This window comes from Enhydra lutris, unplaced genomic scaffold (genome assembly GCF_002288905.1).
Source record: "Enhydra lutris kenyoni isolate GAN:26980312 unplaced genomic scaffold, ASM228890v2 scaffoldscaffold34, whole genome shotgun sequence".
In the NCBI taxonomy this organism is placed as follows: Eukaryota; Metazoa; Chordata; class Mammalia; order Carnivora; family Mustelidae; genus Enhydra; species Enhydra lutris.
The window spans coordinates 28884432-28901353 of record NW_019154118.1 but is presented as its reverse complement, the minus strand read 5'-3'; the positions used below and the strand labels follow the sequence as shown (position 1 = coordinate 28901353).

The 16922-nt window shown below is 41.5% G+C and overlaps 1 protein-coding gene across 1 annotated transcript in view; it reads left to right on the top strand.

The window, feature by feature from the left end:
* LOC111153786 (dynein cytoplasmic 2 heavy chain 1) overlaps positions 1-16922 on the top strand; it is a 309334-nt gene that overhangs the window by 124629 nt on the left and 167783 nt on the right. Inside the window, 6 exon segments of the mRNA XM_022513025.1 lie at positions 1055-1181; positions 5981-6122; positions 6712-6821; positions 11624-11644; positions 13006-13104; positions 14682-14805. Of these exon segments, the coding sequence (XP_022368733.1) occupies positions 1055-1181; positions 5981-6122; positions 6712-6821; positions 11624-11644; positions 13006-13104; positions 14682-14805 (623 nt within the window).

The following is a 16922-nucleotide window of genomic DNA, read 5'->3' as shown; positions in this document are numbered from 1 at the left end:
CTGCTGAGCTGGGTAAGTGTGGTCTCTGCTTCCAGGTCTTGAGCAGAGCCGTGCGTGGAGCCTGGTGACAGGGTGGAAGGCTCTCTAGACTGCGCTCTCCAGTTCGGTAGCCACTGGCCCTTGAGGTGTGGGCAGTAGGACGGAAGAGGAATTGAATTTCAGATTTTGTTTACTCTTAGTTAATTTAGATTTAAGTAGCCACATGGGGCTGGCGGCCACCATCCTGGAAAACCAAGTCTGGCTCCTTTGTGTAGTGAAGAAGGTGCTGGGCACTCGGAGAGGCCACAAGGCACGCACTGCAAGTCCATGGAGTGTGGCGTCCGATGCGCCCTTCTGTGCACTACACACCCCTGCTGCTTCCGGGGGGCCCCGTGATGGCACCTGTTCGGACAGTGCTGTTCTGAGGATTACATGATATGCTTTTTCGTTGCTGCTCATTGTTTTGTTTTTCATGCTTCGCATAATCCTGGGCATTTTCGTTGAAGGACTAGGTAGTCAGCTAGAATGTTACTGTTTCATTTCATAAAACAACAACCTTGTATAAGCATTTTTTAAGGAAAATAATTTGAAAGGGCTGTTATAAACCTGGGCAAATGGGCACATGGGGAAAAAATATATGTATTGGGTTGGATATTTGAAATGAGTTTTAAACTTTTGTTTATATTTTTGATAGGTAGATATTTGAAGGAGTTAGAATGCAGGCAAGGAAGGGGTAAGAAAGGGGCTAGAAGGGTACCAGGCACGTGGCACATCCTGAAGAAGCAGGTAGAGGATAGAGTGTTTGTCCTTCTGAGGCTGACACGTGAGGTTTGAATGATGGAAAACTGAAGCAGCCGATGGGGTCTGACTTCCCAGGCCCTGAACGTCACGTGGAGGAGTTTGTGCGCAGATCTGCGCACTGGTGTGTCTGCTCCGTGGGCGATAATCTTGAACACGATTACTATCAGTATTACCGTTAACTACATTCTTAGATAAAAGCTCACTTTCTGAAGGATCATTCAATCAAATCCCTCTCACGTCCCTTTGCCTTTAACTGATGCTACTGTTGTCACAGGTTCCAGAGCAGGACGTCCGAAGCTGCCAAACTGGAAGCTGAAGTGAGCAGAGCGCAGGAGACGATCCAGGCTGCCCAGGTTCTCATCAGTCAGCTCGACAGAGAGCACAAGCGCTGGAAAGCTCAGGTGTGCTGGGCGGGGTGGTGGTGGGGGGCGACAGAGAGAGAAGCTCCCTTTAAAACACAGAAAACCTGCAATGTAATGTATTCATTAAGAAAAGGAAACAGGAGGACAGTAGCCGTGCACTTGGAGCTGGCTGGGGGTCAGCGGTGTAGACGTTCGTGGCCATGACAGAAGCTTGTCGTCAGGCAGAATGTTTCTGTGTGAGAGCATCTGAGGGCCGCCTGTTTTCTGGTCATTGTGTGTGTCACCGGCGGGACAGCAGGGACAAACATGACTTGAGAGGAGGTGTGGCACTCTCTGGAAATCCTGTTGGACTTGCCCGTCCGGGACCACAAGCTGAGGATTGGACACTGTTGGCCACTTACTTCTTCTAGAAACACTCCGTTATTTTGATTTTATCTAAGTGCTGTCTCTTTTTTCTTTTCTCTTTTCTTTTCTTTTTTTTTTTTCTGGTTGGTTGGTGGGTTTTTCTTGAATCCATTGGCTCCCCCCCCACTGGACTGTCCTGTGCCCAACCGGGACGGCGTGGTCGCCCTCTGGGTTCCTGTCCCTGCAGCCGTCCCAGGGGCACCTCATTCAGTCTTAGCAACGTCTCCTCCTCCAGGACGCCAACCAGAGCTGTGTTTCCAGACTGCTTAGCTCTGTGGTCTTTGTTTTTTGGGTTTTTTTTGGGTCCAGGCTTCCTTTTCCTTTTCTATTTACTTATTTTGTTATTGAACGTAGTTGACTTACATATTACACTAGTTTCAGACACACAGCATCGTAGTGTGACCCTTACGTGCGTTATAACCTGCTCAGCACAGTAAGTCTCAGTACCGTCTCTCATTTCCACCTGCAGCCATGCGACATTACTAGAACATTACCGACTGTGTTCCTGGTGCTGGACGTCACATCCCCGCGACGACCCTATTTTATAGCTGGAAGTCTGTCCCTCTTAATCCTCTCCACCTGCTTCTCCCACCCTCCTCTCCTACCCCCTCGCATCTGGCACTCATCACTTTGTTCTCCATAGTCACGAGTCTGTTTCTGTTTTTGGTTTGTGTGTTTGTCTTTTAGAGTTCACATGTAAGTGGAATCATACGGAATTTGTTTTCCTCTGCCTGATTTGTTTCATTTAGCAGAATACCCTCTAGGTTCATCCATGTTGTCACAAATGGCAAGATTTCATTCTTTGTTATGGCTGAGTAATAATTCCATTGTGTGTGTGTGTCTTCTTTATCCATTCTTTTTCTTTTTATATTATGTTTTTTATTTTAATTCCAGTGTAGTTAACGTACGGTTACACTGGTTTCGAGGATGCACTGTAGTGACTGAGCAGTTCTGTACATCGTTGCTCAGTGCTCCTCATGATGAGTGTGCTCTTAACTTGCACCTGCCCTGTGCCCATCCCACCTCTCATAAGCTTTCTGTTAAATGAGCACCCTCAGTTCAAGTTACTGGTTTTTTTTTTTCAACAAGAACATTTTTTACTTAAAACATACTTCAGAATACACAGTTCTAAAAGATATGTAAAAAACATTCCATCCAAAAAAATAGAATACACGTTTTTTTAAGTATACGCAGAAGAATCCCTTGATTAAAATCACATAAAAAGAGACATAACAAATATTATAAATTTAAGAAGACTGAAGTTATACCAAATATGTCTTCCAACCACAGTGAGACAAAAATAAAGATCAACAATAATAAAGAGCTGGAAAATCTACAATGTAAATATTAAATATTTAATATATAAATATTAAACAACATACTATTGTATAAGCAGTAGGCCAAATAAGAAATCAAACAGCAAATCAAAGTATGTCTCAAAGAAAAAAAAAAAAAAAAAAGAAAACAATATTCTAAAACCTGTGGGATACAGCAAAACTAGATGTTAGAATGCAACTTATGCTATAAATGGTTGTATGAAGAAAAAAAAATTAAAAAACAACATGATGCCCAAGGAACTAGAAAAAGAAGAAACTTAGCTGGAATTAGTAGACGAAAGAAGAAAGAAAAATTAGAAATAGTGACCAAAATAAACAGTAATAAAACATTGAAAGTAATGACCAGTTTTTCCAAAAAAGTAAACAAAAATGGCAGTGTTTTACCTACATTAACTAAGAAAAAGAAGACTGAAAGTCAAAATGAGAAATGTAGGAGAAAAATAGTACAACAGAAATACATAGTGCGGTAACAAATTACTATAAACAATACTTGTATACTAACAAGTCAGATAACTTAGAAAATGGGCAGGTTACCCATGATCGAATCATGAATTGTGAATCCAAGAAATAGGAAATCTTCTTAGACCAATAAGAAGAATGAAAGATGAATTAGGATCCGGAAATCTCCTAGCACGGAAAATACAAGACCACGTGATTTCATTGGTGAATTCTGCCAGACATAAAAAAATAACATCAATCTGTATCAAAATCTTACAAATCATGGCAGAGAAGGAACACATTCAGAGTCATTCCATGAGGCCAGTATCACCCTGAGACCAACGCAGGACAGAAACACAAGAACAAAAAAGTCTAGTTTCTCTGATATAAGTATTGCTGGTCTGACTTTCTTTTGACGTCCATTAGCAAGACACATGGTTCTCCATCCCTCACTTCCCATCTGCTGGTGTCTTTAGGTCTGAAATGAGTCCCTTGTAGGCAGCATATAGATGGGTCGGTCTCTCTCTCTCTCTCTCTCTCTCTCTCTTTTTTTAATGCATCCTGACACCCTGTGTCTTTGGTTAGAGTGTTTAGTACATTTACATTTAAAGTAATTATCGGCACATAGTTTCCTGCAACATTACTGAATTCATTGATCAGATCTAATGATTTTTTGGTCGAGTCTTTAGGGTTTTCTATGTGTAGTATCATGTTTTCTGCAAATAGTGACAGTTTTACTTCTTCTCTAGCATTTTGGATGCATTTTGTACTTTTTTTTCTTGTCTGATTGGCTAGGACTTCTAGTTTTATGTTGAATGAAAGTGGTGAAAGTGGACATCCTTGTCTTCTTCCTGATCCTAGATGGAAAGTTTTCATCACCATTGCGTATGATGTTAGCTGTGTGTTTTCATATATGACTTTAATTACGTTCGGGTATGTTCTGTCTGACCCCACTCTGCTGAGAGTTTTTATTATGAATGCATATTGTATTTTGTCAAAATTTTTTTCTATATCTCTTGAGATGATCATACAGCTTTTACCCTTGTTAATGTGGTGTAGTACGTTGTTGGATTTTCAAATATTGAAGCACTCGTGCATTCCTGAAGTAAATCCCATTTGATTGTAGTGATGTTTTAAAATGTACTGTGGAATTTGATTTGCTAATATTTTGTTGAAAGCTTTTACATCTTGATTCATCAAAAACATTGGCCTGTGGTTTTCTTTTCTCTCTCTCTCTCTCTTTCTTTCTTTCTCTTTCTTTTTGTAGTGTTTTGTGTGGTTTTGGTATCAGGTAATGCTGGCCTCATGGAGTAAATTTAGATATTTTCCTTTCTCTTCTATTTTTCTGGAATACTTTGAGATGAACACGTATTTTTGTTTATTTCTTACTATTTTAAAATGTTTTGAGTACTGTTGTCCCACCATGTTATATTAGTTTCAGGTATACAACATAGTGATTGAACAAGTCTATATATTACACTGTGCTCACAACGAGTGTAGCTGCCGTCTGTCACCATACAACACTATCGCTTCGTCGTTGACTGTATTCCGTATGCTGTGCCATTTATTCCCACGACTTACTCATTCCATAACTGAACCTATGTCTCCTGCCTTCCCCCATTCTGTCCGTCCTCTAAACCAACACTTTGTTTTTTGTATTAATGGATCTGGTTCTGCTTTTTGCTTGTTTACTCATTCATTTTTTTTTTTTTTTAGATGCTTCGTAGACGTGAAATAGTATGCTATTTGTCTTTCTGTTATGACTTATTTCACTTGGTGTATTCTAGAAATAATAGTTAATAACTCTTCTTTAAATACTTGGTAGGATTTACCTGTGAAGCCATACAGTCCTGGACTTCTGTTTATTGGGAGTTTTTTGATTGCTGATTGGATTTCACTGCTAGTCATCTGGTCTGATTTCCTTATTTGCTTGTCATATCCATTTGCAAATATCCCTCGTACTTGTCTTCTGTCTTTAAGGCCATTTATTTATTTATTTTTTTACCTAAATTCTCCTAACTTGTCTCCCTCCTACCTGGCCCTTAAACTGGTGCACTGCACGTCTGTGTGCTGACCGTCTTTCTAAACCCGGTCTCATCACGTCGGTCCCTGCCCTGTAGAAATACTCGCGTGGACCATTTCTACTGCAGCTCACAACAGAATCTCCTTTGTGTGCTTCCTGCGCCCATCATGTCTGCCTCTTTTCGTGTCTTCCGTGTGGCTCCTCTTTCTGCCCTTCCATAGCCACACTACGCTTTTAGCTAACGAGTGTCCCTGCTTTCTTACAGTTTTGTTTTGTGCCTTTGCTCGTACTGTCTACGCTTAATAGTAGCTCACACAGTGACGCTAATTCACAGTGTTTAACTGTCGTTGCGATGAAAGTTCTGCTTCACTAGGAATGTTCAATGACAAAATATGTTCATCTTTACAATTAATAGTGATATTTCATACATTTTTAAAATTTCAGCAGGGTCTGAGAGATCTCGTTGGTGTTTTTACATTCCACGGTTGTATTCAGGACAGGGGTTATTACGTTAAACCAATGCATGATTTTGTCTTCTATGGTCAGGACTCTGATTTATGAAGCTGTCATGTTTTTCACATGTCAGAACATCTCTGTACCCTACTCCCCCACCTGCTTTCTCATGTCTTGTCCAGGTTGCAGAGATAACAGAGGAATTAGCTACTCTTCCTAAGAGAGCTCAGCTCGCGGCTGCATTTATCACATATCTTTCTGCTGCTCCTGAAGGTCTGAGGAAAACCTGCTTAGAAGAATGGACCAAGTCAGCTTGTCTTGAAAGTTTGTATTGAGTCATTCATGTTGTGAAATTTCAATATCCTAAAAATGCATCTTTTAATTTTTGCCATTTTACTTTTTCTAAATGAGAAAAACTTTCTGTAAGCTAAAAGAAACCAAATCTATTTTTAGATTTGTTCCATTGTGTAATTGTTCTCTGAATTGTTTTGTTGCAATGATTCTTCTATTCCTAAAATCGTCTTTGAAACTGAGATCAGGAGTATTTTTGATAATGGATGAATGCAGTTAAATATTTTAATATATTGATTTTTACAGTAATTTTATATGATAAAATTAGATGTAGGAACTCCAAAATTCCTTGTGAATTTTGTGGTTTTCTCAAATTATTAAAGTTGTGAAATATATATTAAATATACAAAAAAATATAATTTCACTGAATTCCATTCCTTTGCACTTTTTGTCTTAAACTTTTATCCCCCTTAACTTCTTACGCTGAAGGGGGAAGAATGGATTGAATATTAAAGGATGGCCATGGGACTTTTGTTTGAGTATATTTTAAATAGTTTTGTTCCCTTCCCCTTGTCAAGTACACGATCACTGTAGTGAAATATTAATATCTTAAACTTTTCAGAATTTGACCTAAGGAGATTTCTTTGTACTGAAAGTGAGCAGTTAATTTGGAAAAGTGAAGGCCTGCCATCAGATGACCTTTCCATAGAAAATGCTCTTGTTATCTTACAGGTAATTAATCAGTTTTCATTTCTCATGGGAAGTGTTCCTGTGGAAGCTGCCCCAGACATCACCTTTTTCAGGTTCTTAGGCTTTCACAGTTATTCTTCTCATTACGCGAAAGTGGGGTTATTTTGGGAATGAAAATCCATTTATGATTTGGTTGGTGAATCTACAATTTTCAGTATAATTTACTTTTTACCTAAGTGTAAACTAAAGTGACATTATTTTCATGACAAAAAATTCTAAACTGAACTCCCTAATAGTAATGGGAATATTTTAGTGGTACCTGATTCACCTTGTTGTATAGTTCCTGCATCTGCAGTATATGATTTTACCATTTTATTTTACTGTGTTTTACAAAACAAAGTTCTACAAAGTGAAGATGAGGTAAGTTTGGGGTTGTAGGTTAGGGATAACAATATGCATTCTTTGAAAATTTTTCTTTCCCGTAATGTATATTTCTCCCAAATCATTGTTTAATTGTGAAACTCTTAGAGCCTTCTTAGCACGATGAATGGGAAAATCAAATTGCAGCTCTGGTATACAAACTGGTAGTTCTTCTAGTGAAGTAAGATCTCTACCATTAGCTTGGTGTACCTTTGTGTGATGTAACAGATCGTGGGAGGATGGCTCTCCCTGTGCTGACAGGTGTTTTCCTGTTGCTTCTGTCTCAGTGTGTTGTACTCCGTACACCAGTTTCTTCTTTGCTCCCTCCAGCCCCTCCTCTGCCCACACACTGTCTCTGTCCATAGCTCCCACGAAGCATGAACGTTGAATGCTCCTTTTTAGGTCACATCAGCCACAGTCTTACAGCATTTGTACTGTGGGCCCTGCGCTCCTGGATGAAACAGGGTCCTTTGATTGGGCTGTTGGCCAGCTGACGTGCTTTGGCTCATTACACTGCTGCCTTCCCAGCAGAACAGTTGCTGACCAAAGAGCCAAGTCTTGACTTCTTAAAGCATTGATTTTTTTCTCTTTTAAAACATTTTCCATCATTATTTTTCACAGTAGAATCACGAATCTGGAACTCTATGTAGGTAAATAAATTCATTACATTATATAAAAAAGTGTGTGCTTTTTAAAAATTTCAAGTTATTTAAATTCAAATTAGTTAACATATATGGTAAAATTGATTCAGGAGTAGAATTTAGTGATTCATCACTTACGTATAACTACAATAATGTCTCACAGCAACTGCCCTTCTCAGCAACCATCCCCCATTAGCTCATCCCCAGCCCACCTCCCTCTCTCAACCCTCGGTTTGTTCTGTATCGTTGAGTCTCAGCTGCCTTCTTTCCTAAATTCCGCATGTGAGTGAGAGCTCGTCGTATTTCTCTTTCTCTGACTTGTTTCATTTAGCATAAACACTCCAGCTCCAGCCATGTCTTTGCAAGTGGCAAGAGTTCATTCTTTCTGATGGCCGAGTAGTGTTCCATTGCGTGTGTGTGTACATATACACGTATGTGTACGTATGTATCTGTGTGTACATGTAGGTACACACACATACATATGCAGATACACATGCACATGCACATACATGTACAGTTACACATACATATGTATAGCACCACTGCTTTATCCATTCATCAATCAGTGGACATTTGGGCTCTCTCCATAGTTGGTGCTTTTTATCCCATTATTCCTTCCCCAAAGTTTCATAGTCACCTCGTCTTCTTTTTTTAGCAATCTAAGTAAACAATCACTTGCAGATTTAAAAAACACAGAGTTCAAATATTATTCTTTTTTTATTCCATAAGAAATCAGGGGGGTGAGACTTTAGAAAAAAAAATATTTATCACAGTATTTTTTTCCCTGACGATACTAATTGAAAATGTTTACTTTTGTGTTCTGAATGATCTTTCATGATGAATATGGGACAAGTTGTTTTTGAAACTGATTTTCATAATAAGCTTAGATTTACTGTGTATGTAATATTACCGTATTTATTGCCGATATTTACATGCATCTATATGACAAAAACCGTATGGAAAATTTATTAGGGTAATTAGTTATTTTTGGGGGGATGAATTTGCATTCTAGTCAGCCCTCTGTCTCAGTTCTCAAGTAGTCTGCACTTAGAGTAAGCTTGCAGGTGAGGCCATGATTGGATAGCCTGCATCTATAAGACCTGCTCAAGTGGTATATGTGACATTAGATTTCTAAGTGGATACATGTGGGTTTCTGGGAAGTTTTCCCTGCATTAAACATGACTAGGCATGATGAGTCCGGTGTAATTTGGATTGAGAGATGTAGCTCATCTCACTGATACCGCTAGCGTGTTCCTGACGCTCTCCCTCTCCTAGGGGGCTTTCCCACATTCACGGTCTGCAGCTGCTCTCTCCGTCAGTGGTCCTCATAGAGCCTTTGTGTCCATGATTATTCCTTTGTTTGTCTTATAAAAGTATTTGTGTTAAACTAACTACTGAAGTGCAATAATGTCTAGAAGAGGAAACAATCAACTAATGGTCTCCCATTGACCTTGTGATGAGAGTTAGTTTAAGTACATCAGCAAGAGGTTCCTGTGACCTATGTTCTTATGAGCTGGGAAGAACGTGGCCATGGGGACCCTGTGTCCTGGATTGCCTGTCCTGTGATTCACATCTGTGGTCCTGATGTAATTAATATTAGCTCTCCTTTTATTCTCCAGAGTGTCCTGACCTGGGTGATAATTTCTGTGATCTTCCCAATATTGTGGGTGGGACCCAACGGTAGCACAGAGCTCTAAGGCTTAGAAACCACGGGGGAGGTATGAGTGAAAAGTATCCCAAAAGGAGATGGGAAAGGTGATTAATTTAAATTTTACTGTATTATAAATTTTTCTTGATTTATATTTAGCAAATTTTTTCTTGTGAAGACATGTATTGATGTTACTGTTTGTAGATAGTTCAGTGTCAAATTGTTTTTAAACCACACAAAATTTTTTTTTGTCAAATTTTTTTTAAACCACACAGAATTTTTGAGATTGTTTTCCTTTCTGACATTCAGTGTAGGTTCAGGAAATGCAAATTAATTGGATCTTAATGTAAAGAACACAAAATTTTAAAGGTAAATCACATAGAGAAAGTTCTTTTTGCAAATAAACCTCAAATAAGGAATAGTAACACTGAAGCACTCATACTATTTCGTACACGTATCACTATGTAAGAATGAACACAGGGAAAACACTTCAACCCTGTCTCACTGGATTTTCAAATCCGCCTTCTCTGGTCCGTGTGTTACCCTATTTATAGATACGGACATTGCCGCACACAAGGGTGAAGTCACTTGCCTCTGTCTCTAAATTAATCATTACTTATTTATTTTTTTTAGTCAAGAATTTTTTTTAGTGGCCAAGCATAGTACATTTAAGAAAAAAAGGGAACTTGTGCTTTTAAGTTAACCGAGATGTTGAAAACATTGAGACCAGCTATAGGATTCAAATGGTGTCACCAGGACATCGTTTTCCCAACCCATGTCAACAGACAGCCTCATTCCCAGCTAGGTTCTGTCTGCCTTGTGTCAAGGATGGCCATTGGTGGCTCCTGGCTTGCTATTATCAGAGTTTATGCTCTGGCACTAGAGATGGGTCTGCAGCCCCCACCCCGACACTGTCCGTACCCTCTCCCCAGAAGGATTCTGATCAGTTAGCGTGGGCAGTGTGCTGGTTGGTTTGGGCTAGATGTCGGTTAATGCTAGATGACTGATGGCCCATCGCAGACACTGGAGTGGGCGTGCAGGTGGGCAAAGGTAGCTTTGCACACTGAGGATCTTCTCTCCTCCTCCTCCCTGTGACTTGCTCTTTCTTATTCCGACCCGTGGAGACGTCTGTGCTGGCCCAGGAGAGTAAGCAGCGTATCCGCAAGTTTCTTTTTGTCTCTCTAGTTTTCCATTCAGCCTGCTCCTCAACACATCTTGTCACATCTACATCTCAGGAGCATCATGGATTTATCCTGCTCTAAGCGCGACCACGGCCAGTGGGTTCATTTCGGCTGCAGAGTGGGGCTTTGGATGAATACAGTGTCACACTGGCGGTCACTGGCCCCCCTGCATCACTACCTTCCCCGCCGTAGGAGTGCTTTTTCTACCTTACTAACCTTATCACGACAACGCTCTGATCAGTAGATTTCGGTGACTCTCCGTTGCAGCGTAAACTTGTCATTCGTAGCCACAGCATAGTAAGACCCGAAGCACCGAGACCGCTCCTGCCCTGTGCTGTGCACCGTCCGGCCTCTGCTGCTTCACTCCAGGCTTGCCGGGCTCTGCCAGCTTCCAGATTGTGCCGGGCTTTCTCTCCCCCTGTCTGTCAGTGCTCTTCCCTTTGCCTGATGTGCTGTTTCTACTTCTTCCCCAGGCTAAGTATTGTTTCTCTCTCCTGACTTAGTTTGACTGGAACTGCTTTCTAGTGGCTTCCCTAACCCACCTGTGCCCTGCCTGTAGACTCTTGTGTGTTCTTTATGGAACTGTCAGTTTCCGTGTCTTTCCTGGGTGTGATGTCATTGAGGGTAAGCGTCCTTGATTTCTGTAGCCCTCATATTGTCTGACTTAGTAGTTGTTCAACACGTGGTAGGTGAATGAACTCATGAATGAATGAAAGCTTATCGTTTTTGGATTTATTGTAATTTGTTACATGGAGAATTTGACAACATTTAATCATGGATCACATGACATTAAACATAATAATCATATTAAAATATACCTCAGAGATTTTGTCTAAATCTCTCCAGAGGAGTATAAATAACATGAAATCAAAATTGTAAGTGCTCTTTGGCATTCTAGGGCATGTTTTTGGTCCTACTGAAACATGTTCTTTCTTTTTTTTTTTACTGCATCAGATCATTGGTTTGGAATCATGGGTAAGAACATTTTTTTTAAACTTTAAAATCCTTGTTTGTGTGATTGGGCAAAATTTTGTAGTTTGGTGAATGTTTGCTCTCCTACTAGCATAGAATTAGATCTCCAGTGTAGATGTGATACACAGGAAGTACATACGAGGCTGCGTACCAAACCTCATCTGCTAGGAGAGGCACGTTTATGTGATGGAGCAGTAAGTGGGAGTAGCTAGAGAGAGACTAGCTTGAGAGGGGATCCTACTGCCCTGTGCCACTGTGGGAGCTCCGGGGGGCCTGAGCGGTCCGTTCCAGGTGCAAGCAAAAAGGGGGTGTGTGGCTGGAGGGCATTTTAAAACCATAATGAAGCTGGTTTATTGTCAGTCAGGTCTTTATTACCACCAGCTGTGGGTCCAAAGCAGCGTTGCTGACAAAATGCTCTTTGTCCCTGGGGCGGATGGTCCCCACCCTCAGCCTCCTTGGTGTGTCCCTGAAATAGTTTCTGTGCCCCTGTTAGATGCTCCTCGGGGCTATGTCTTCATGTCACCTGTGCTTCCGTGCACTTCCTTCACCCTGTCGCCCGACCGCTTCACAGTTTTCTAAGTGTGAACATGTAAGAAAAATTAGGCCAGTTATTATTTAGGTCTGATTTCCTGGGTAACAATACTTGTAATATTAGACTTTCAAACTTGCCAATATATGTATTCATCTACTTACATATATTTTTATTAATCATATCTCTATAATTGGCTTCTTTTCACCTGCTAAGTGACATTGTGTGTTTAGTGCATTTCCACTGGTGTCTAACTCTCTGTTTCAGGGTACCCTGTAATGGGTTTAGTTCCTAGTTCATTAGATCTTAATCTATAAGCTACATCTTTCCTAGGATGCTCCTTTTATAATATTAGCCATACTGCTTTCTAAGAATTAATGTTATATTGATAATTATTTGAACAATACTTTTATGATGAGTTCATACTTCTCTTCTAAGGTCTTTATGGCTTATTCAACCAAAGCATATATAAAGTTTGGAATAATTTGGTTGTGTCTTTTCAAAGCCAGAAGACAGGTGCGAGTGATGTCACGCTGGGACCAGAGCTCTCGCTCCCTGTAGTTTGCTGTACATCCTCTGAGTTACTGTGTAGTGAGGGGACTGTTCGCGCTTTACTGTGGTGGCATTTCATTTTCTAGTGTGAATTTCCGGAAGCTCTGAAGTGGACTGGTACAGCCTCTGGGTGCGGCTCAGACCGCACCTTTACTCCCTCCTGAGGGCTGTGTATGTACCTGTTCCAAATGAGAGAAAACTCACTTAGTAATGGATTCACCTTTTTCGGGAAATGATTTCCATCTGATGAAAGCTTATAATTTTTTTCCTTTTTTGGAACCAGAGTCAAGTATGCCCATTCCTTATAGACCCTTCTTCTCAAGCTACAGAGTGGCTAAAGACACATTTGAAAGACTCGCGTTTGGAAGTCATTAACCAGCAGGTTTGTATGACTTAAAATTGAGACACCGACTGGTACCAGCATGTCGCGGTGGGCGCAGTTCTGGGTCTGTATTCAGGAGGCACAGACTCGGTCCTGTGACGTACCTGGCATGGGACCCGGGGAAGGAAAGGGAAACTTTTAGCTTTACTACGAAAGGGATGAGAATATTTATTTGATCGCTCCAAATGCTAGGCATTAATCTGAACCCTGGGAATTTGCTAGTGAGTAAGGTAGTCTCATTTCCTGTCCTCATGGTGATGCCAGTCTGGGAGGTTAGAGAGACGATTAAATGAGCATTTACATGACATTATGATCAAAGACATAAGTATAGGCTCCTAGAGAAGGAAGAGTTCCCAACTCTGCTTGGAGAGAGGCTGCTGGACCTGCAGCATATGGTGCTTTCTCTCAGTGCCTCTCCTCATGTCCTGTCCCTGCTCCTCACTGGTGAGTGTCTCTCAGGTGTCCCAGCATGAGACACGTTGATTGGCAAAACGTAATCATAGTTGTGACCTCTCACTGCCATATTTATTGTGCTGAGAAAATTATTTGGGGACAGGTTTTTGTTGTGTTTTTTCTCTTTGAGAAAGGCCTAGTGTAATTTGTATTCATTTTCATAGATATTCTTTAGGTGCTTGAGCAATTACCTCTTTCAAACATATTTCATTTATAAAATGGAGGTACTTGCTTCATTTGTGTGTTAAGAATAATTAAGTTAGGGGCACCTGGGTGACTCAGTCATTAAGCCTCTGCCTTCAGCTCAGGTCATGATCCCAGGGTCCTGGGATGGAGCCCGATATCGGGCTCCCTGCTTGGCGGTAGCCTGGTTCCCCCTCTCCCATTCCCCCTGCTTGTGTTCCCTCTCTCGTTGTCTCTCTCTCTCTCAAATAAATAAATAAAATATTTTTTTAAAAAAGAATTAACTATAAATTAGATAATACATAAATAACCACTTACAGTTTACGGGAGGAGAGCTTAGTAATTATTATTCCAAATACTTAATTTTTGTAACCATAGTTGGAGGCTTGAAGTGATGTTTAAAACCCTTTTACTAGCTAGAAAGTCTAAAAATCTTGCCTGGTTACAGAATTTTGTCCAGATGTTCTTTCCACAGTGATTAGACCTAGCACATATCACGTCAAGGAGAAAGTTGGCTAGAATTCATCATTTCTCTTTACTCTTCCATTTGCTGTTTGATTTTGAACATAACCAAAGTAGTTCTTAGTAATATTTGGGTGAGTAACTTATATAAGGAATTTGAAAATTTGTTTCTGCATCAAGTTGAAATTTGAAATCATCATAAAGGATTGAAAAAAGTTTTTTTTTTTAAATCTTTACTTTTTGTATGTCTATTTGAATTATTTATGAAACCTATTTGATAATTATTCAACTAAAATGATTCATCAGCCAGTACTTATAACTAGAAAAGCAATCATGAATAATTTGAATTATTAACATGCATATTTAATTTTAAAATATTCATATTATCCCTATTAATATATTCCTTCATTATCTGTAAGGACCTTTGTGGATATTAAGGTAATAAAGGAATTAATGCGTATTCTTTTTTATTTTCTCAGGATAGTAACTTTATTACGGCTCTTGAGTTGGCAGTACGTTTTGGGAAAACCCTTATTATCCAAGAGATGGATGGTGTAGAACCCGTTCTCTATCCTTTATTGAGACGAGATCTGGTTGCTCAAGGTAAGCATTTGACATTTTCCAGAGTCACTATTTTTAGAATTTCCGCAGTATGTAACTTCATAGCTCACTTTGACCTGTGTCGGTCTTGCCGCTGAATGGGACTTTTCTGGTTGAGTGGGGGAATGCCGTCGTGGTCCAGAAGGGAGAGTTGGTGAGCTCTGGCCTTTATAGAGGTGTCCTCGTGTCAGGGTCTCCAAGACTCTCCCAGGGACAGTGTGTGTCCAAAAGACAGAGGACTTGAAACAGTCTCACTGTGGGCTAAGATGCGTCGCAGAGACAAGACAGAAGGCGAAGTCAGCCTAGAGACAACATGTAGCGTGAGGTCAGCAGTCCGGAAATGAGGTGCCAACTTCCGAGCCCCTGTTGTCGGGGTCCCGCGGGGCGAGCCTCCTGCTCCCAGGACCAGCTTGTGACAGCACCTGTGCAATGGCAGGGGCCAAGGAGGCTCAGTGGACACTCGATCGCACGGTGTTGTGGCCAGCCTGTCCCGCCCGGCACGAGACCACATTCCAGACCCTCCTGCCCCAACGAAAGCAGCCGTTGGGCATAAACCACACTGTGTGGTGCGTGCTGCGGGCGGTCCACATGAGGACCCGGCCGGCATGCAGGCTCCAGAAGGGGGGGAAGCCGGCCGTCTGAGCAGCGGGCCCTGCCGCGGGCGGAGTCTCAGGACCGCCAGGTTTCCTCTTCCCGCACAGCTCCTGCAGGCTGCCCTCTAGGCGGGAACATCCTGCTCTCCCGCTCCAGACCATGGTGACTCATACTTACGCGTGCACACGGACTGACACCGTGCACCGCGCCAGCCCCGCGGGACTTAGCTGACCCTGCAAGCTTGAAATAGAACCTGGAGGTGCTGTGGCAGATGGACGCGGGGCAGAAGCGGGGCGGGGCGCGGCCTGGCAGGGGTTGATGTGCTGTGACAGGCTGGCAGCCGTGGGCTTCGGACTTTGTGAGCGGGAGCTCCCTTCCAGATGTCAGTCTCCGCGCTCAGTCAGGCTGTTCCTCACCGGTACTAACCCGGATCTGTGAACTAGCTCCTGATGCCTTTTTTTTCCTTACAATTTTTTTTTTTAAAGATTTTATTTAGTTATTTGACAGACAGAGCTCACAAGTAGGCAGAGAGGCAGGCAGAGAGAGAGAGGAAGGGAAGCAGGCTCTCTGCTGAGCAGAGAGCCCGATGTGGGGCTCAATCCCAGGACCCTGAGACCATGACCTGAGCTGAAGGCAGAGGCTTTAACCCACTGAGCCACCCAGGCGCCCCTTCCTTACAATTTTTATTTAAATTCTAGTTAACACACAGTGCAATATTGGTTTCTGGAGTAGGATTCAGTGGTTCATCACTTATATACAACACCCAGTGCTCATCACAAGTGCCCTCCTTAATGCCCAGCCCTCATCTAGCCCATCCCCTCCCTACCAGCACCCATGCAACCTCAATTTGTTCTGTGTCAGTAAGAGAATCTTATTGTTTATTTCCCTATTTCCTTCCCCCACCATATGGTCATCTGATTTATTTGTTAAATTCCATATATGAATGAAATCGTATGGTATTTGTCTTTCTCTGACTTGTTTCACTTAGCGTTACACTTTCTGATTCCATCCACGTCATTGCAAATGGCAAGACTTCATTCTTTTTGATGGCTGAGTAATATTCCATTGCACACACACACGCACACGCATGCATGCATGCACCCCACATCTTCCTTATCTATTCATCAGTTGATGGACATTTGGACTCTTTCCATAGTTTGGCTATTGTAGATAATGTTGCTATAAACATCAGGGTTCATGTGCCCCTTTGAATCTGCATGTTTGCATCCTTTGCATAAATACCCAGTGGTGCAATTACTGGGCCATAGAGTAGCCCTATTTTTAACTTCTTGAGGAACCTCCATGCTGGTTTCCAGAGTGGCCGCACCAGCTTGCATTCCCACCAACAGTGGAGGAGGTTCCCCTTTCTCCACATCCTCACCAACACCTGTTGTTTCCTGACTTCTTAATTTTAGCCATTCTGACTGTTGTGAGGTGGTTTTGATTTGTATTTCACTGTGGTGAAATACTGTGGGTTTTTTTTGTTTGTTTGTTTTGTTTTAAGATTTTTATCCATTCATTTGACA